This window comes from Ornithodoros turicata, chromosome 1 (assembly GCF_037126465.1).
Source record: "Ornithodoros turicata isolate Travis chromosome 1, ASM3712646v1, whole genome shotgun sequence".
Taxonomy (NCBI): Eukaryota; Metazoa; Arthropoda; class Arachnida; order Ixodida; family Argasidae; genus Ornithodoros; species Ornithodoros turicata.
In genome coordinates, this window is record NC_088201.1 from 16,434,116 (window position 1) to 16,456,368 (window position 22,253).

Here is a 22,253-nt window from a genome sequence, read left to right on the forward strand (position 1 = left end):
ACGACGTTGATTATGGAAGTCGTTACTCCCATTGGAAAACCGAAACTTCTTTTGGACGGCTATGACTGTGTCAAAAGGTCGCTGAAAATGACTGGATTCGATGGCAGTGTAATTCCAAAGGAGCAGAAACTGCAAGGGAGCTCTCTCGAGGTAATAGAATCACAGGATAGGGTCTAGAGTACTCTATGATGAGGTGAGCAATAGTCGCTTCAGCGTTTCATTGGTGAGCAATTGTCCGGTGAAAATGTCCAGTGAGCAATTGTACGCGCCCAGCCGTAAGGATGGAGGACACTTGATAATTGAAAAGGCATATAGTCGTCTAATGTCTTTTCGTCCATGAAGTGTCCTATAACATCTTTTTAATGGGTGCGGTTCGAGAGAAGATGAAAGCATTCCTCACCGGTATATAGAAAATGCGCGTGGTGCAACCACCCAGAGAACACAATGCTTACAACTAATATCCTAGCTTGCAATGGTATAGTGGAACATGGTAACCGTAGACCATGAAGGTGCGTCCTCATTATACCGATCGGCAAGGCCGATCGGCTCTCCTTGATGTGCTTTGTCCGGTCTCACTATGCTGATCGGTATAGTGAAGACACACCTTTCGGTCCCGAACCTTCCCACACCGATATCTCAACAGTGTGGCACTCAGCCCCTGGGAAGGGGTAATGAGTTCCCATGGCCACTGCGTTTATGAAGGTTGCTATCAGCAGTAACACCCTCGCCTACTTCAGCTTAGTATATGGGATTAGGAACCTGAATGGAACCAGGCAACCTCACCTCTGTTCAAACGTGCATGGGTCTCTGTGACGTGGTGAAACGTAAGAGGTCATAGCCACCACACGCGTAATGTGACTGGAAGGCTCATTTTGGAGCCATGTAGCGCCGATTATTTGCAAATTATGCAACATGTTTTTGCATATTCTGTAAACCAGAACCTTTAGGCAGTCACAAAAATATCAAGGCGATAAATGATGTGGCTTTTCAGAAAATGGCTTGAATGTATGAGCTACTTTCGGATTTTTTCCTTTTTTTTTTGCGCGGCTGCAGTGTGTGAAGTACTGCACCTACAAATATCAAACTTATCAAACTTATACCACCGGAAAGCACATTTCATGCCGAACAAAATGATATATTGCTCATCAGGAACTTTTCAACAGACGCTACGGCCAAGTTTGTCATTTTTTGACATAAAGATGGCGGATTTCGCAGATCATTTTTTGCACGCCTCTGTCCACTCTCCTCCGTATGGAGAACAAGAAAAAAATCACAAAGGTTTCTTCCGGGCGCCGCGTCTCCACCACGAGCGGCCAAACTTCGTAAAAACGAACAGTTCGATAAAAGCGAATTCCATCCAACTTCACGCTTATTTTTTTTTTCTCTGCAAGAAATGGACATAGAGACTTGAATCAAAGACTTCGTCACCTAGAGGTACCGGCCAACAACATATAATTCTTAAAGCAAAATCTGAGACCACGTTTGGGCCAGCCTGCCTGGTCTTACGTGGAATCACCCACCAGCACTGTCACAACCATATTAAATGTAAATTAATTATGAATGATTCACGACGCTTTCGCCTGCCAACTGCCTGGACACGCGGAGGTGAGTGAATGTAATAAGGTCCCAAGGCATTGGAGAGCATCACGTATGCATGCCACCGATAGACCTCGGAGCTATAGTTTAATTTGGGCGAGGGTGATTGTGTGTACAGCGAATGGTGGTGTTGCTTTTCTCTTTGCAAATCCCACTAGCTGGCGAAACTAAAGAAGCGTTTCGAACGGTCATTAATGCATGAAAACAACTTTGGTTTTCTAACAGGTCGTGCAAGTAATTGGGAGTAGCGACCCTCTAGCTGTACAAGCTCACGCTTTTCTTTCTTTCTATCTCTCTCTCTCTCTATCTTTCTTTCTTCCACAGCACCAGCAGCAGGCGTTGACACAATCAACTGCGATACATTTTTGTGTACTGCTGCTGCTACCATTTTTGCTGCACCCGCCAAACATATGGCGTCTTAGGGGAAATAATCAGCGAGACGAAAGTGATACGAGACAACGAGCGCCATCACGATCAACGTATTGTTGCGCAAAGCAAAGAATTGCAATGCAGCTGGACGAACAGACGTACGTGTTCCATAGTGATGTACTGGATCCCGACATGGCCGAAGACGTCAGAATATTCAACAATAATGCTTCATACAAATATTCCGTGGTATTTCAGGTTACTTAATAGTTTACGTGCAAATTCTACGATTGGACTGCTCTAGGTCGTAGTGTTGTTCAGTGTACAGTGCAATGCAGGGCAATAACAAAAAAAGTATATTAAAACGAAATTCCACATACTAATAATTTCCCCGTAATTTTGCGAAAATCATTGCCTATTGATGTCCTCGTCGAACGTATTCATGTCTTATCTTTGCACTGAATACTAGTTTACGAAGTGGACAGGAGTTTCTTATGGCCGAGTTTCATGAAGCCAACACCTATCGATAAAGTTTAAACTGCACCTTTGGTATGCCGACATAAGAGGCCATGGAGAAATTCAATTGTCTTTACTCTTTGTGTGTGTATGTGTGTGTGTGTGTGTAAAAGAATAAAAGGAAATACTTGTTCTCGTGTTCTGAGAGCTACAAACTCCTTTGACTGAGGAACCTAACTTTGAAGAGGATACGTAAAACAACGTAGCTTAGAATGATGCTTCTACAGTACACGTTAATTATATTAGTGGGTTATAAAACATAATCCACAATCACTCATTGCAAAGTTGTGCCTCAAGATACCTAACTGCAGCCCTATATATGTAACTTAATCGGTATAAAAACCGTTGAGTGACCAGTTCGATGGGGTTTGTCATATGGAGGGTGAAAACTCATAGTATCTTCGACTGGCGTTACCAATGCTCTCAGCCAGAGCGCTCCGAGCTGAAGGAAGAAAGAAGATGGAAGAAAGAAACAACTGCCAAAGCTGTTGTCAGAGCGCACCGTTTTGACCAGTAGAAGATAGAGCGCACGCTCCAGGGCGGTCTAGAGCGACCGGTGACTGCCAGTCGAAGATGCCCTTAGCTTGCCCGTAGTTGTGATAGTTCTGGATAAGACTCATACATTTCAGCCATTGATTCAACTATCATTTCTCCAAGAATTCTTCTCTCCGGCCTTGAAATGGGAAGGCCGCCGGAAATTCTTTAAAAAAATCCTCACGTTTTCTTCTACACAGCAAAATCTTTACACTTTTTTGGTGTAAATGGCTTGTCTCATGGCACACACCTTTTTGGTGTTGCCTTTACACCTGAGTGAAAGGTGTTTAACACCCTTTACTTAGGTATATTTCTCCTACAGCACTCGGGATTAGGAGCCGGCATCTGTTTGCTTATGTGCCTATATTTTCACAGGTGTTCCTGTTGCTATCAACTTTTGTACCAGCCACTGCGATACCCCATATCACTTGGGAAACGTGTTTCGACGCACCGAGAAAGACAACCTTTCTTCGACCGGAATTGCTTCAAGCTTTGTCAACAATCATCCACGTGACTTCCTGGATCTGTCATTTATACCAGCTTGCACCGTCGACTACTTGGGATCAGGAGCCGGCATCTCCGGTATGTTTGCTTATGTACCTATATTTTCACAGGGTAGTGAAATATTTTGTACGAATCAACCCCGTTGGTTACTAGTTCTGCCGGCTCCTCCTCCTTACGGTCTAGTCAGTAACAAACGACGACCTTGTTGCGCCAATATTCTGATAGGCATGATGTCCTATGCATTGTTCAGTATTAGTATCAGTGTGTTGCCGCTTGTACCGGGTATTTTTTCGTTTGTTCTGCCTTCGTTGTTAATCCCAAATAAGTTCGCAAGTCTTCTATATGCTTTCTTCTGTGTGCTCTTGTTGATCTTATCGGGATACGTTGAATTGAACCCTGGCCCAATGGATTCTGAAAAGTTGGACAGGTTACAAACAATGATTGAAACCTTGTCAACTAATGTGACCAAACTCCAGCGTGAGAATTCTCTCAAATTACATGGCATATCTAAGGGTGTCACAGATCTTTCTACACACATCGAAAAGCTTGAAAATACTGTTACGGCAATTAACGAATTGAAAGCGGATATAACGAAGATTTGTGGAGTAATGAGTGGCATACAAGAAGCGTTGCCCGCCATCAGGACTGACGTCAAGAGGTGTTTCTCCAGCATAGATAGTTTTAAGAATAGGATGCGTCGTCATAATCTGATATTTAAGGGAATACCCGAACAACCCTTTGAAACATGGCAGGAGACTGAGAATATCCTCTCTAAGTTCATCAGTGAGCATCTCGGGATGCAGTTGGGCGAGGTTGAGAGAGTGCATGGATTAGGGAAAACAACACGTGATGGAAATCCTCAACCCATTATTGCCAAGTTTTGTAACTACAAGCAAAAGGAAGCAGTTCTTAAATCCGCCCCTAAGCTCAAATACGTAGCGTCTCCAAACGTTTGGATTGAAGAAGACTTCTCAGCACACACTAGGAAGATTAGAAAAGAACTTTGAAAAGAAAGAGACTTTGGCAAAAGCTTTCGTGATGTTAATAAAAAAGTGCGCTTATTTTTTCGACAAACTATACGTTGATGACTCGGTATACATTTTTGATGAAGCTTTGATGAAGGTATGCAATAATCCACGTATTACTAGTTCGCCTGCGATTTCTAATGATGTTTGACAGTTTAGAAACACTCTCACAGAGTTGTCTTTCCTTGTATTGAATTTTCGAAGTTTGTTGCCAGTTGAAGATGTTGTGTTGTCACTGGTAGAGTCATGTGCTGCGAATGTAATAATAATTGGGACAGAAACCTGGTTAAATAAAGAGGTTATGAATGATAATTTATTACTTAGTAAATAATTTAGAGTGTACAGAAAAGATAGATCGGACAGACAGGGAGGTGGTGTTATTGTAGCAATTCGAAATAACCTTATGTCCGAACCTGTCCTTGTTGAGAACGACCTTGAAATAGTTTTTGCTAAGGTCAGGTTGCAACATATGTATCTTATTATCGGATCTTGCTATCGCCCCCCTAACGCGGGAATAGAATTTTTTGATAAACTGGATGAGTGTTTTCACAAATTATAGGGTCGTTTTCCGAATAACCCTGTTGTGTTCGGTGGTGATTTTAATTTGCCTGATATTGATTGGCAGAATAATAGGCCTCACCCCTGTTTGCTGTTTTCTTCTGTTTGCTTGAAAGCATTAGGGAATAGCAAGCCCACACCGTGGCTAACCTTTCCCTTTCCTTCTTACTTTGCATTAAACATATTCCCCCCCCCCCTCACCCCGGTTGTCGTAACTACACGGAGTGTACATCGATGTTACATATTTGTGAGGAATTTAGCTTAACATAGGTTGTCAATAAGTACACCCGGGGAACTGCAATTTTGGATATTTTCCTTAGAAAAAGCCCGGAATTTGTTGTGTACAGCGATGTCCTTGAAGAAGTTAGTGATCACAGGGCTGTTTCCATTATCATGTCTTATACTGCCCCAAAGAAAGCGGTAGAGGTTAAATACATTTATGATTACAGGACAGATGTGGACGGTATGAACAGATACATGGAACAATTTTACTTGACTTTCTTAGAGCAATGCATGGTCTCTCCACAATGTAAACGAGAACTGGGTAAACTTTAAGGACGCTCTACTTTACTGCTCTAATCAGTTTATACCAAAGGTCAGGATTAGGTCCTCTAATTCATGTCCATGGTACACGAAGGAACTGCGACAAATGTTGAATAAAGAGAAGAGATTGTATAGACAAGCTAAGAAAGTTGGTAGCCAACATAGGTGGACACTCTGTCGGAATGTTGCACTATACAGTATAGGAATGCTCTTAAGAATGCTAGAACAAAGTTTTATAGTGTAGACCTTGGTGGTATGTTGGCCGCTAATCCAAAAAAATTTTGGTCAGTTGTGAAAAGCCAAGCGGGTGCGAATAAGCCTGTGATCGTTGATGGCACCAATCAACCCCTTGCAGACACAGCTGCTGCTAAGAAATTCAACGAATACTTTTCTTCGGTTTTTACTTGTGAAAATGAACCATGTCCAGTTGTTGTTGCTGACACTTTGCACGAGTACACTGTTGGTCCAGTCATAATTTCGATTTCGGGTGTTCTTGAGATTATTAATAATTTGCCATTATCATCATCCCCAGGTTGTGACAATATCTCTTCAAAGATTTTAAAACTTACAAGATACTTTTCAAGCAAGATTCTTGCTATCTTGTTTCAGCAGTCTTTGGACACTTCTGTAGTTCCCAATGACTGGAAACATGCAATTGTAGTACCAGTCCCTAAATCAGCTCACACTTCAGCCGTTGTTAACTATAGGCCCATATCTCTTACATGTGTGTCTTGCAAAGTACTCGAACACATTTTCTACTCTATTGTCATGAAACAATTGGTTCGATGTAATTATCTCTATAGCAATCAACACGGCTTTAGGAGTGGCTTTTCCTGCGAGACACAGCTTTTTGAATTTGTAACTGACATATATACGTCTCTTAATAATGGTAACGAAGTGGATGCGATATTTATAGACTTTAAAAAGGCATTTGATCGCGTACTTCACTGTCGTCTGATTCAAAAGCTTTATACTCTTAATCTTCACACTAGTATAATTAATTGGATATCTGCATATTTACAGAACAGGACTCAGTGTGTTAAGTGGGGAAATTCTTTTTCGGACTCTTCTGTGGTAATATCAGGTGTACCCCACGGATCGGTTTTAGGGCCGTTACTATTTTTAATTTACGTAAACGACTTACCCTCTTCAATTCAGTCGTGCATTAGGCTATATGCTGATGACGTTGTTCTTTATCGGTCAGTCAGGTCTGAAGATGACCGTACGACATTGCAGTTAGATCTCATGAAAATCCAAAACTGGTGCGATGAATGGTTAATGGAGGCGAATGCGTCAAAAACAAAGTGTATGGTCTTTTCGAGGGCAAAGAAACGAATTTTGTATGACTACCACTTAAATAGTAAAGTAATTGAAAATGTAGCTAGTTTTAAATACCTAGGTGTGCATCTTACGAACGACCTGACTTGGAACAATCATATCACAGAAATATGTCATAAAGGTAATCAGGTACTGGGTTTCCTACGGAGATCGTTGTATTTAGCTTCACCCACAGTTAAATTGCTAGCCTATCAGACACTCGTACGCTCTAAATTAGAGTACGCGTCGCTGATATGGAGTCCCTATCAGAAGTACCTCATTGATGCGCTTGAGTCCATTCAGAACAAAGCTGTCCGTTTTATATATAACAAATATGACAGGCAGAGTATCACAGATTTAAAAAAAAATCCAACTCATCCCTCTCTTAGAAAATCGAAGAAAAATACGGAGACTCTCATTCATGTATAAACTTTTCCATCATGGGTCTCATTATTTGCAAATGGCTCATCACTCCTCAGGCCGAGTTGATCATTTATGTAAACTGCAATCAGCTTTTGGTTACACTAATTACTTTTATTACTCCCCAATGCAAACATCCATTCGTGAGTGGAATGCCCTCCCTGCGAATGCTCTAGCTTCAGAATCTCATGAACATTTTGTGAAGCAGTGCGAAATGTTGTATTTGTTATAATTTGTTTCTTAACTGTTTGTGCGCTATTTGTCTCATGTTCGTTTCTGTTACTGTTTGTTCCCTCTTTTGTCTGTTATCCCCCCTCATGTAATGCCTCTTGACATTTGAGGTATATAAAAGAATTAAAAAATTAAAAGAATAAATAATTGGCGTTTAAAAACAAAAACACGCTTAAAAGGAGAGTATTCTATTCAAAACACCTTCTAGGATGGAGTTGAGTTGATTAGAAATGAAAAAAATTGAGAAATAGGCACTGATTACGAGAGTCCGGGTCACTTAGGAAAACACGAATGAATATCTAGAATAAAACTAATGAGTGACAAAGGCAAATACTGGCAAATACCCCTCTCAAATAGCTAGCGTAATACAAGCTTCCGCGGCAGTATGCCGAGACATATAGTTCGACATTCTTGCTTCTATGGCAAGCACCACCCTCAACACGGCAGACTTTTAGCCGTGCTTCCATCGTACAACCTAAACCGAAGCGCAATGCGTCACAGCACGCCTCGTTAGCTTGGTAACACTGTGGGACCAGCGTGAGTGCCGAAGTAGCCTATATTGGCGTATCTGATGGATCATATGCTGAAATACAATTTGTTCGGTCACGTTTGTTAAGTGTTGTGGGGCGGTGGAAAACGTTTGTAATGGTGATGGCGAATGCGTTTTTGCAATTAACACGTACGCCTGGAACGAGTCAAAGTTACCAGCTAAATTCCTAACGTCCTTCCCTGTCAAATACTGTTTTAACTCAGGTTATCGTCTATAATGTGCGTATACTTGCTCAGCGGAGCTGTGAAACCAGCATAATTTTTCTGTCATGAATTAAAACACCAATTTTAACACCGCATTCCCAGTTCAAATGGGGTGTAAAAAAGGTGTATTGGACGTAAATACCTCTTTCAAGACCTCACTTTACACCGTTAATAATTGACACTGGATAAAATGTAGTGTGTGTCGATATTACATCTTTAGTAATGCTCTTCCTGCACTTTTTGCTCCAGTATGCGGGACAGAAAAGAGTGTTTTTATAAGAATACACATGTTTTTAGCGAATAAAGGTGTAAAATGATTTACTGTGTACCTCTTGCGGAACAGTATGTGAGTAGCTTCGAAGAATCCCTGATATCTGCTGCAGACAAGTTATATATCAGTGGTAATGTCGTGCATCGGTCGAAATAGCCAACGAATCGAAGGGCTTTTGTTTCTTCCACAGAGTCCGAGACAACAGGCTCCAGTCCCCCATGGAATTGACAGCGAGCGAGCCAAAAACGCCTTTCTTTTACCCTTGCGCCCTGTTCTTCGTATTCCTTCGTCGCTCAATTTTCACCTAGTTAGCAATCAATACATGATCCAATATGATTTTCAATCTGTTTATTTTCCCCATTAATCGTGGGCAATACTCATACTTCCCATGGATGTTTGAGTGCAATGACAAACACACATCTGAAACAATACAACAGAGCGTGTACATTAACCCTTACCCTCATATAACTTTCATGCTGTCTTCAATATCTTAAATCAGTCACTCACAGGGGCAGACACGCAATGCATAAATAAATATAGTCAAAATGTACAACCACAAGTCAAGTACGCTAATCCATCTAACCGACGGTCACACAGAAACATGTGCCGTCCATACGAGGTACAGAAAATATGCACGCGCATCAAACATTCGAGTTCGCGAATCATTCATCCACATACCTTCTGTTCGCGGAAACTTCTGTAGTGCGTCTGTTAAGTTCATGCCAAATTCTTCGATTCAAGAAGCTGTCGAGAGGGCTGTACATTCGTAGGATAAATTTTTAATCTGTTCGCTACGAAGACACCTTACCAACGCAGAGGCGCTTGAATGCCCAACGAGAAGTGTACTGTAGTGCTCTATGCAATTGTGCTCTCCCGAGCAGTGTAGGTGTGGGTATGGCGTTCGTCGTACTGAGTACCCGCTACAAGGAGAAGGCATCATTTCCAGTGCGACAGAAAAAGAAAACAAAACACAGAAGAGCCAACATTCGGGATAACACGTAACGTACTGTCACATTTTTAAAATGCCTGCAGCATCGCTTCACCCAATTGCACTACCATACAAACACGACACCATTACGAAATAACACACAAAAAATAAAACGTGTCTATATACTGTACAGTAATGAGTGACTTATGCGACCCTTTCCTGAACTCTATGAGACACTGACAAATGGGACACACAACGGAGAACCTTGCAGATGCTGAACACATACTGTATAGAGAAGTGCTGTATTGCGTTGATTTCAATTCAGCCTTTGAAGAATGGATGATATGTCTAAATTCGGTAGGTGAACCTTAAACTGGCCGACATACAAAAGGTGCAGCTGTCACAGTCTCTATTAGGACTTGTCTTCCGAAAGTTGGCACAGTTCTTTACGGCAAGTAACGCTTCAGCAACCACTTAACTGGTTCATTTACATACGAGCTATTTTAATTCTGAGTGCAATACGACTTGACCGACGTGAAAACATGGCGAGGCTGAACGGCGTGACTGTTAGGACGTCCAACATACCCAACACATATTGTGACATACTGGAACCCTGACAGAGCTAAGCACTTGAGAAACACTGCTCGGCCACTAGGGGCCCCATTGTGAGATGAATACGCGCCCTGCTGGAGCAAGCAGGAGTGAAAACTGACCACGGCCAAAGCGCTCAGCCTCTCTCCCAGTTGCTTCAGCAGGCTGCAGATAGCGTAGCGTCAACTCTGCCATACCTTTCCCAACGGCTTCGGATGACAACGGGGGTAGGTACCGACCTAATAGGAAGTTCTTGCAAAATGAAAGAGCAGCCGTTGGATGTTACCTTCTGAGTCCAATGACAGTTGCTAGACGGCGTCCTTGACGCCGTCGTTCACTGCAAGTTGAGATTTGACTTGCAGATAGCAGTGCGATGTATGGATAATTCCAGCGGGCCACGTTGTTGAGTCCGGTGTCAGGCTAGGCGTCCTGCAGTCAGGTGTCACTGGCTCAATGTGTAGCCGGTCCATACGCTGCATGCTGCGGCTGGAGCTATGTTCATCCATGGTAGGGAAATCTCGCTCTTGAGGCTTCCGGCAACCGAGGACGCGTTGGAAAGCTTCCTTGAACTCCTTGTTGAGGAAGGCGTAGATACACGGGTTGAAGGCTGAATTGAAGTAGCCTAGCCAGGTGATGCCACTACGGTACTCGTAGGCGATGTCGCAGGCGGGACAGTAAGCCGTGATTAAATACATGAGAAAAAATGGCAACCAGCACACGCAGAAAACCCCCATTACGATTCCAAGTGTTCGAATGGCCTTCGTGTCGATGATAATCTGGCGCGATTGGCGGCGGATGCTGCGTCTCACTCGCTGGTCACCGTTTTGGAGCGAACGTTCAAGCATTTTGATATCTCTGGCCTGTCGTTCAGCGACAAGTAGAATTCGAAAATACACGTAAAACATCACTGGGAGTGGAAGATAAAAGGAAGTCATTGACGAAATGAGAGCGTACGTTCCGTTGACCTTCAAGGTGCACTCTGTAGATGTTTCGAAGAGGGATACAGTACCATCGCCGTACCAGCCCATAAAAACTGGTATGAAAGAGATGGCAGCGGAACACAGCCAGATGAAAGCAATGGCGAAGCCCAGCCGACGCTTGGAGACGCATGCTCGGTAACGCAGGGGTCGCGTGATTGCCCAGAAACGGTCCAAGGCTACGAAGCACAAGTGTAAGATTGACGCCGTGCAGCACATCACATCACAAGAGATCCACATGTGGCATGCGATTGAGCCAAAATGCCATTCGCGCTCTATGTCGTACACGACTAGGAAAGGCATAACAAGCAGTGCCACTGTAATGTCCGCTGTAGCGAGGCTTGCCAGAAGAATGTTGGTGACTGAGCGCATTCGTCGGAATCTGGATACGACGACGAGGACCAGGATGTTACCCAGTAGTGTCACCAGGATTACTATGCCGCACACAAAGGCGCCAAACCACCGTAGGGGCCAGCTTGGCACCTCTTCTTCCAACGTGATGTTTTGAAATTCCTCATCCAGGCCTGGGACACCCAAGGATGCATTGCCTGGAAACCCAGTGTCAGACGTCTGATATTCGACCAACTGCTGCCAGGAAAAGCCCGCGGGACTCGACATAACCATGGCATATCCGTTTTCGAAGTTTTCAAGTCGAGCGTTTCGGCCTCATACCGGTGCGCCGTCGAGGCAGCAGGAGGCAAGAATGTGCTGCAGCGCGCTACAGCGCATCGACTCTGTGGAATGACGATTCATCGGCGTCGCGGCTGTCTGATCGTAGCGCAGACCCCGCCGATGAGCGCAGGGCCGCTGCCGCTGTGCGCCGCTGCCAGCGAAGGCGCGACTCTCGAAAGCTTATTCCGGGCGCTTGCTGCTCTCTGTTGAGAGGAGAAAGCGTTGTTATTGAGAATGTCTTGTGTAAACAAGGGATGTGACATGGAAGGGGAAGGTGCAAAAGTGTGGTTACGCGCTACAGACTTTCCCTCTTACTACGATTTGCTAGTTGCGAGGGGGCGCTTGCCAAACAACTCGTGTCTTCAGTTAGAAACCGGAATTGTGCTTAGTTAACGCGTTGTGCGTGTTCTACACACATTTCCTTTGCCGAACGTTTCTTGGTTTTCGTATCCTAACATAAATCAATGAACAACGAATTGCAAGCACTGAACAAGTATGAACACACTATTAAACGGGCACTAAAATGCAAAACTTATAAGAAAAATTTCAAATGAAAGTCCGTGTTTCAATCAGTATGATGCAAGGAAAATTTGTTCACACAGCGCTATCGTTTAGAATAAAAACGCAATGAAAGCAGAACTGTCTTTGGCGGCAACCAATGGGATCCACAGGAAGTAAAGATAGGCAGCATCCAATAAGACAGCAGGAGAAGCGCGCGCATGACTATTGTGTGCGTGTGGATTTGGAACGGGTCCGGTCGTATTGTTGTGTACATGCGCGGCATGATGCGCATTGCTGCATTTTTCAATGCCATTTACTGAATTGCAGTCCAGAACAGTGATCACAAATGTTCTAGTGACAAAAATTATCTTATCCACACCTATCCGCTTCGTAAGTCGCACTATGTTTTTCGCCAGATCTGATCCATGGCGTGGCACGCGCAGCATGGACTAAAAGCACCCGATGTATACCGGATGCACGAGCTAAAGCGACGTTCACTGTGTCCAGAGCAGCATTCAGGGACACCCCCTCTGAATCCCGGCTTGACCTGATAGCAGAGGACTACGCAAGGAAGCTAAGTTTACAGGGTGATGCGTGAGTACGTGAGGAGGAACAGATTTGGGCAGGGAGAGGAGGACATATCTGAGGCGAACAATTCCCTTTCCGCGCCCCGACCTGATAACAACACCGATAACACGCCCGGGAGCATTCGCGTAAGATAAAGAATAATACCCCTGTTACACCGAGCAAGCCGAGGTCACGGGTAACTACGGTTTCCCGTAGTTACACGGCGAATGCAATCGCAGTTACCAGAATAGCCGCGGTTAGCGTAAACCGCACTTGACAAGCTCGGTTTGTGCTCGGTAACGGACAATAGTGAGTTTTAGTATACCGTTGATAAGGTTATCGTGCCTATCGGAACCAATCGCAGTTGTGCGTGAGTCAGAATCTTATCCACTGATTGGTTCCGATTGATACGGTTCGACACAAGTCACGTTATCAATTATAATTAACGGTCTGCTAAAACTCTCTAATGTGGCAGTATCCGTGTCGACCGTGTGTGAATCCGGTGACTCTTCTTCCCAAAATCATATGAATTGACATGTCGCAACCACAGAAGCATTGACACGCATTTGGGAAGATAACTTATCGGCGCTACGTTCCAACACATAAACCGCGTAATCACACTCGAATGGCAGAACAGTTGAATTCTGGGCTGCCTCCCGGTAAAGGGCTGTACATGGTTCATGGTTTCATTTTCGTCATCCTGATCTGCGCTGTCATGCAAAGGCTTGCTCTACGCCATCGTTTTCCAAAGGGGCTGCGACAGATCATCCCAGGTTACGCCAGTTAAACGTAAAGACGGTTCTTTGTGCCGGTGTGAACCTCAATTGAAAGTTTCACAGAGAAGAGGGCAATAGAAGTGGAGAAAATAAGCCTCGCGAATACCGAAACTCACGCGACTCTGACATCACAGCCCTCGCCGCCCCCTGTGACGCAACGCACGAGAACGGCTACGGCTTAGGGCTGACGGCTACCAATGGGAATGGACGCAACTCTGAACTCTGTGACGTCTGCGCTGTGCTCGAAAGTGTGTTCGAGAGCTTGTTTCTCGCTAAGTACGAGACGTAGAAGGATACTTCTTTTTTGCTTCAGTATTCTGGCGTGCAGCCCAATGCGCCCGAGATATAATGAACCACATCTATGAAAGTGCCCGAACCCCTTTAAGAACATAACATTGGGCCTGTCGGTACAAGCTCATGCTAAAGGTGATAAAAGAGCAGACATAATGACAAGCGTTTGTGTCATTTTGTGTGCGCTTTTATCACTATTAATGTGGTTTTTCACGCTATGGGGTTGCAACGTCCGCACGTCTACTTTCGGTGCACCACTTGATAATAACTCACTAACTCACAAAATTAAGGACGCACAAACAAAAATATCATGTAGACAATAACATTGAGGATCCTATAAGAAGACGCAGCAAACATCGTCAATCAATTGCGAGCTAACAATAAAATCAATTGAGGAAGACTGCATTAAATGCACGAGATAGGAAACCACCAGAAAACCACGTGACCTCCGTCAACGGTCTGACTGATTTGTGTGTAACAGCAGCGAACCGTGGTTCACGGTAACAGCGGTTTGGTCGGCTAACTGCTGTTAAGCGTAATAGCGGTTAAAGCTGCCCGTGTAACAGGGGTATAAGACGTGATGTATAACTGTGGGGGAACGAGCATGAGACTTTCCAAATATCGGGAGATTGCCGGATGAAATTGGCAGGTTGGCGCCTGCGATAGCCTTCTGGACGACAAATTGGCTAAATACGAGTTCTAAGGGTGCAGTAAGGACAGCAGCTACGGTCCGCAGAGGATACACAGACTACGTAATTTGATGATGATACCGTCAGTATCAAGTTGGTATCAAGAGTTATTACGAGCTAAAATAGAGGAAACTGACAATTTGCCGCCAGTGAATGTCACTTGGGCGGCGATTTGGCAAATTGTCTGAAGTATATAGATTGGGCTGGTTGGTGTAAATCCACAAGCGACCAAAGAACAAACACGAGACAACAACAGAGCGACTTCTTTTAAATTCCGTGTTAGCGCCGCGAAGCAACTGTGGCTATGAGCGGCGTACAGACGTCGACAGATGGAGAGAGGACAGCAGGAAGGAGTGGGAGACAGGGGGGAACAGAGCAACTTGTGTGTGATCTTGTCTCCTGTTTGTTCTTTGGTCGCATGAAAATGAACGATTTGACCAAACGCTACTTCGCAGGCTCTAGCAAGGGAAACAGGTATACAGACTACGTAATTAAATGATGAGATCTTCGATGTCAGGTTTATATCCAGAGTTATTACTAAATGAAATGTAAGATAGGGACAATTTGGCGTCTGCGAGTGCTGTGACGATGCGAGTGGTGACGTCTGCGAGTGGCAATGATTTGATCAAACGCGACTTCGTTGGACCAAACATTTTGGAGCAGAACTAAATACCAGAATCGAAGACCTGTATATTCCCAAATCCAAGCAGTGGGTAGGAATGCAAAAGGTCACCGACACACGAGACAGTGAAGAAGTAGAGAACACTGAGTGAATTTTATTTTAGTGTATTTACAATACTGTTTACCCATACTTGGAGGTATAGTAGCCGGTGGATAGGTCACACGGCAATTTACAACAACACAAAAACAGACAATTACAACAGATGTTGCAGTTCCTCACTTAAAGTCCCATGTCAGATTTTGCCTTCCGCCAGTGTTGCCACACGTAAATTAAAATTATCTGTAGATCGTGCTAAAAATCTACCGTGAAAAGCATAGCCTGGTGATCTATTCCTGGTACTGGATATGAACGCGTGGTGATGAGGTATAAATATGGTACGTTAGCCCTCCTTTATACCTCTTTCATACCCTTGAGAAGGGTTGGAGGTATAAATAGGAAACTTGTACCTCTTCTATACCCTCCAAAGGTATATATCGGAAACACAAGGTATAAAAGAGGTATAAGAGCACATTATTATACCTTATTAATACCTTTTTTTTTTCTAACAGTGATACGTCATATGTAGAGGCCGGATTTATATGCACTAAAAGCTCGTTGAACACACATGCATGAAAAATTCATTAATCTTGCTCAAAATATGCACCTCTAGAAATTCACTTGCATGCATTTAAAACATGCAACAAATTCACTGGGGCAAAAGTATCTTACTTTATGCAGTGTACAAAAAGCATGCAGAGTTGAAAGCGTAGATCGAGAAGTTACCAGTCAAAAGGATCTCCCTACGAAGTTACCGTGTGAAAAATGTAACTAAGTTAATAACGAAGTTATTCAGCTTGAAACGTGACTCGCAGTTACGGAGTTACTTAAAAAAAAGAACGAGTTACTCCCAAGTTATTTCGGACACAAAATAGCATGACACAGGTGCAGCGCGTGTGATCGGTTGAGTTCGACCCTGAGTTGCCTGCGTTGAGTTTTCGTTTATGTCCAACAATGCGAACGCTTTGCATCTTATTCCCTGCGGGCACACAATGGTTCAGCTTCATTTCAATAGCAGCGGTTCTTACTTCCTGAACAGAATACTGTCATTGACTGAACATCACGTTTTATGGCATAAAATGCCACGGAAGAACCGGAGAGAAAGCAAGAAAACAAGTGGACGTGAGTGAAAAGCGAATTAAAAGTAACTTGGAACTTAGCAAAGTTACCTGAAAAGGAAACGAGTTCCTCTGAAAGTTACCACGGCGCAAAAGTAGCGAGTTAAGTTATAAGTTACGAAAAAAAGGAACTTAGTTACAGTAATGAGTTGCCTCGAAGTCTGGTTGAAAGTGTGTATTTGCATGAAAGTCTAGCCTCTATGAAACATGTTCCCTAGTTAAGAGTTTCAAGCGGTGGTTGATGATTGGAATCAGTACTGCATGAAGGGCACCTTAAAGCTGCAACTAGTCCAATATATGAAAACACTCCTGAATTATGCATTCATATGCAGTTAAAAGCCACTCCATATTGGATAGGACAGTACTAAGATGAGCAAAAGCATATAAAGAAAAAGTATTGCGTGAAAATTTTGCCTAACGTACAAACTCGTATTAGTGGGAGATACAAACACACAAGCCACATGTCTCTTAATTGGTGCGTTCCAGCATGTTTAGTTTATTTAGAGACAATCAATAATTTTTCAACCTCGAATGTCTACTCTTTATTATCCTGCTTAAGTTTGCGACAATGTATGTTTGAATGCAGCCCAAATGAAAACAATGTGATCCGTCTGATCAAAGAATTTTCCTAGTGCTACAGCAATCGGACTGTACCACCTTGCCAAGGAATATACAGAGAAGGTGACAGCCAGGCCTCACCTGCGAAAGAAATTGTCAAGGTTGATCATATTCAACAACCAGTAATGCACTCTGCCCACGTACCTTGTTGACTGCTTCAAACTGTGATACTTTGATGTTGGAGCTTTCACCACAAGACCTTGCTACTTAGCCTTTTTATGACTTATTCACTCTACCTCTAGTCATTTTGAACTATCTTTATCGTCATTTACTTCCCCAGTGCACATACTTCTAGTCGATATGTTTTTACCGTCATATGGCCATTATATCACATACTTCTAGTCGATATGTTTTTACCGTCATATGGCCATTATATCACATAATATCATTCTAGTCATTTGGAAGTGTTTTAGTGCCGTTCGGCATTTCGTGTCATAACTAGTCATATCTAAACTTCCTGTGCAAAGCATAATGTTTATACCCAAGCATATTAAGGTGGTTACATAAACAAACGTGTCGAACATTGCTAAGTGCCGAGAGTCAATTCTGAGAATACTGCTCCCTGGCATTCCACACCCCCGAGCAGAAAGGAAATGGGAGAAACACGAGAAGCAACACGCTGCATACGCTGACACACGACAAAGGAAACGTAACACAACAAATACAACACCACACAAAACCAGCAAATCACATAATCGAAGTTCAAAGTACAAAATTGGAACGACTCGACCTCACACGAGTACAAAATAGACAGGAAATAACATGTATGTGACGGGATTTCACACAAAAAACGTAAGGAATCAAATCACGAGGAATTTCTGCAGCGATCCGTGGCAAAATTTTAGCGAAGCAGCAAGGGAAGCGCTCACAAACACCAAAACTTGTCACAGCTTACATGCATTCCAATGCGCTGTAATGGCTCTTTTGAGCACCGCAATATGGCGGTCAGTTGGCGTACCTTTTCCCGCGATACCCTCACCCATCCGCTATCCAGCCTTTATACATAGAGATCAGTGTGAAGACCACAGCCGGAATTCATTGCTGCGGCGCACTGCCATTACGCGCTGGAACTTTCGGTTTCGGTTTGCAATGTCGCGTACTTAAGTCCGCTACAACACAAAAAAAAAAGTGTCACTGCACGTAGATTTTAATACTTTGACATGTGCATTCACATCAGCTGTGGCACTCCAACGTAAGAATAACGCACGGGCGCCGTATCGCGTGTAGTAGGAACATTTCTCTCTCTTGTTCCACCATCACAGTGGTGAGCGAGGATCGCGATGAACCACAAAAAACAATAATGTTCAATATATTATTTCCACATACACAATGAAAGCGTACATGCATGTCGTGAATTATAAACCTTGTGGATTCACTTCAAAGCTAGTCAATCCAAGTCTGTGAGGCAGACTGGTAACACGCACACAGACACTCAAGAAAAAAAAAACTTCCTCGCTCGCCAATGGTTCCGTCGCTTGAGACGTCCTTCTCCACCGCCGAGCCCTGCCAGTTTCGTGATCGGCGGATCAAATCATTCATGATGTAAAACCCCGAGACTAGGGAATACGAAAGAACAGACACAAACCCTTCCCTTCGTGTTCCCTAGTCTCGGGGTTTTACATCATGCATCATCTTCACCAGCTCGCTTGCTTCCTAGCCATCTTTTCATTGTCAGATCATTGTCAACGGCGGCGGCGTAGCAGCTTGACCCAACAGCATGCGTTTTGTGTGCGGCAGGCCTGTTATGGTGGTCGTTGAGAGGCTGTTTCTTTACTTCGTTTTCATCAAATTAACTGCGGAAAATATTCCAAAAAATAGTCGGTACATACTCACTCTCGCGCTCTGCTGACGTTTTTCGTCGTTGTCGTTTTGTGCACTAATGCGAAACACTGGGTTGAGTTACTCATTCGTTGGAGCAGAAAATCATGAGATTTTCAGAAATCTCTGTAGATCTGTAGATTTTTCAAAAAGTAGGTAGATCTCATGATAAATCTGTAGGTGTGGCAACACTGCCTTCCGCAGGTGGGAAAATTTGATTGGCTGAAGTGTGGGAAAGGAAAATCAGTGACGAAACCAAAATAGCACGAAAGTGAGCTTTTTTCTGGGGGTTCATTTTGAAACGCGTTCGGTGGTGTGTTATCGCATCTCTGAATGACAATGCACGTCTGCCGCCCCCCGCCTGGAAAGGAAACATTTCCGTGACGTGATCCAGCGGGTGAAAGTATTTCTACCGAGGCGACATTCGTCCCTTACCACTACAAATGTAGGGTGCATCGGATGCACCGTACGGATCTTGTTGTATTAATTTTTTTTTTAATTGCGTGTTAGCGCCGCGAAGTAACTGCTGCTATGAGCGACGTACAGACGTCGACAGAAGTCTGCTGAATTCAGTAGTATAGTTATGCGAGGAAAATGTAAGGTGCTCCAAAAATAAATTGCATAGCAATCAGCGAGTTTAGATCAGCTTGAAACTAAACAACAATAACGCGGTTTGATGGTGCGACCCGTTCCTTCAATCCCAGCCTATACCTTTCAACTTGATCTCCAATGTATATTCTACATTTCCAATAACCAGTTGTATGGATCCATGGTATGAAGACTGCCATGGGGGATTGAGTATAGCCTGTAGAGGGGAGTAGAAACTGGAACAGGGTAGAATATCGCCAGTGGCGATTAGACACCCCAACGTCAAAAATAAAGTTGTTCATTAGCAGGTTTGGAGATAACGCTAAACAAGTGCACGCGCCCTCAAGTACATTATTTATTTCTCGCTTAAGATGAAGCAATGCTTAGATCAGTGGGGTAATCAGGGCTCTCACACACGCGGGCCGCATGTGCATGGCTTGCAGTCAGCTATTCTGTGTCCCGAGGGCTCTTGACCACTAAATAGAATAAAGCTGACCCCCCCCCCCCCCCCCCCCACACACACACACCAATAATAAGAATCCGGAATGAAACCAGGTTTTCAGGCATTGTTTTTACCCTTGCTCGATGTAGTGCTGCTCCTGTCAACGGTAGAAAGTGCATTCACATTCGAGCAGTTCTTGTGACTCATGAAACTCAACAAGTAGTTATAGCGATCTGGTCTGAACGTGCATTCTGATGAACTACACTGTAAGTAATATGATAATTGAGAAGTAATGGTGGAGACAAGTGCAGAGAATGACATAATCTTAATGATGACACTAAGTTTATGGGCTTGCAGCATAGCAGCAGCCTCTCCGGATATCATGCGCGAAAAACTATACGGAGCATAGAGAGGCGCAGAGAAAAAAAGGAGAAAAAAGAAATAGATGGAGTAGTTATGTACGAGGGTCATCGTGTGAAAAATTTTAATTATTTCTCTTTCCCTGATTTTTTTTTCTTTTTCACGTTGAAAATGCAAGCAAAATCAACAATACAATGTGTAAACCGACAATTTCAGTGCTCTTGAACGTTGGGACAATGGTTCGTGAAGAACTATGTACGAAGAACTTGAAACGCTTTTTAGATTGTCAATGTCTCATTTGGAAAAGAAGCTCATTTGTTTCTGTTGGTGTGTCAAGTGAAGTTTTTCATTGACGACTTGTATATGCGAATGCTTAATAACTATACCGCTCAGCTGTTTACGCTAAGGTACTTTGCTATAATTGCAATCCTTTCCAGGGGTTTCATTACCCCCACCCCCCTGGGAGGTGTACACTCCCCCCTGAATTTTTCCAACCATCCCCTTGTAATTCATCAGATTTCCTGATACAGCTTGGCCACCAATGTATATACCCATAGATATGTATAAAGATATACCCCCCTGTGGTTCGCTCTACTCGAAATCACGCAGACATCTTATCACGCAGGGTACAGCATCTTGGCTTCTATGCGCATTGATGATAGTGCCAGCCGCAACAACAATGACAAAGAAGAAATGAAATTGTCGTTCCTCTTCGGTGCTGGTACGAGTTATGCAACGGACTAAAAGCTGATGCCTTCCGTTTGAATTCAGCAGGAGAGAGCCGCGACGATATGGCAAGGAATAAACCCAAGCAGCACAATGTACTGAAAGTCGAGTGCAATGGGGGTGGCCGGTATGTTTCTTATTTAGTCTTACGGGGCTGTTCAAGGTCTTCCACCTACCCGTCCACCCCTATTGCACTCGACTTTTAGTACATTGTGCTGCTTGGGAAACTTGCCAAAATACGGGGCACAAACGTGAACTTGCACGGCAAGTCGCCGGCAGTTCGAACATTTACACGGCAGCAGACACCTACGAGCACTGGTGCTAAAGTCCGAGCAAAAAAACATCATAGATGAAGATACATATCCGTTACGAAGCCGTTTCAATTTCACTGGTCATGGTAATCAGCCAATTTTTCTCGAAGTGCAGCACGCATAAAGAAGTCCATGATTCGCTTACACGTCTACCTGCAAGAAATGACCCACAGTCTCCTTCTGAACATTGCATCACTTGCCAACTTCTTTGAGAAAAGTAAAATGTAACCTTTCTGCAACCCCTCACTGGTGTATTCTGTATAGCGAAGCCATTATCAACGACTTATACTATAGGCCCTTGCACTGGGATTTTAATAGTGGTGACCGCAACGTTTGGAAAAGGCGCCGGCAGAGACCTCTAAAACGGGCCAAACCCTTTGTATCATGATGCTAAAGGCATATTCGAGACGGCTTATGCCATTGCCCTTCCCACTGGGATTGTAACGGAGGCTACCGCAAAATCCGTAAAAGACCGCAGCAGAGCCCTTTAGAACGGGCGAAACCTCTTTAATCATGGTTCCAAACAGATATTATCAACGGCTTATGATGCTCTTCTACAGCGATTGCAACAGAAGCGACCACCAAATTCGGAAAAGGCAGCAGCAGAGTCCTTTAAAACGTACGAAAACCCTTGTATCATGGTACCAAACGAATACTCATGACGGCTTATGCTATGCCTTTCTACCGGGATTGCGCAAGAGAGGACCGCAAAATTTGGACGGCAGCAAGACCTTTTAAAACGGGCGACACTCCCTGTATCATGGAGCGAAAGAAAGTTATCAGTGGCTTGTGCAATGCTCTTCTGCTGGATCTATAACACAGGCGATCGCCAAATTCGGAAAACGTAGCAGCAGAGCCCTCTTAAACGAGCAAAACCCCATGTGTCATGCTGCCAAAGACCTATTATCAACAACTTATACTATGCCAT

At 43.8% G+C, this 22,253-nt stretch overlaps 2 protein-coding genes across 3 annotated transcripts in view; one reads left to right on the top strand and one right to left on the bottom strand.

Annotated features, from left to right (window-relative positions):
* LOC135397252 (uncharacterized) overlaps nucleotides 1-22,253 on the top strand; it is a 121,942-nt gene that overhangs the window by 76,684 nt on the left and 23,005 nt on the right. Inside the window, exon 2 of one of the 2 annotated variants that reach the window (XR_010423621.1) lies at nucleotides 3,388-3,594. Coding sequence is in view for 1 of the 2 variants with exons in the window: in XM_064628706.1 (XP_064484776.1) it covers nucleotides 3,388-4,523 (1,136 nt within the window). In the remaining variant the exon portion in view is untranslated. Of the gene's footprint in view, nucleotides 1-3,387; nucleotides 4,839-22,253 lie in introns of those variants that run through there. The other variant, XM_064628706.1, reaches the window with a different exon arrangement.
* Nucleotides 8,968-11,947, bottom strand: LOC135377542 (beta-2 adrenergic receptor-like). Its single transcript, XM_064610047.1, has one exon. It carries the CDS (start codon nucleotides 11,752-11,754, stop codon nucleotides 10,462-10,464), a length of 1,293 nt encoding a protein of 430 aa, XP_064466117.1. The 5' UTR covers nucleotides 11,755-11,947; the 3' UTR covers nucleotides 8,968-10,461.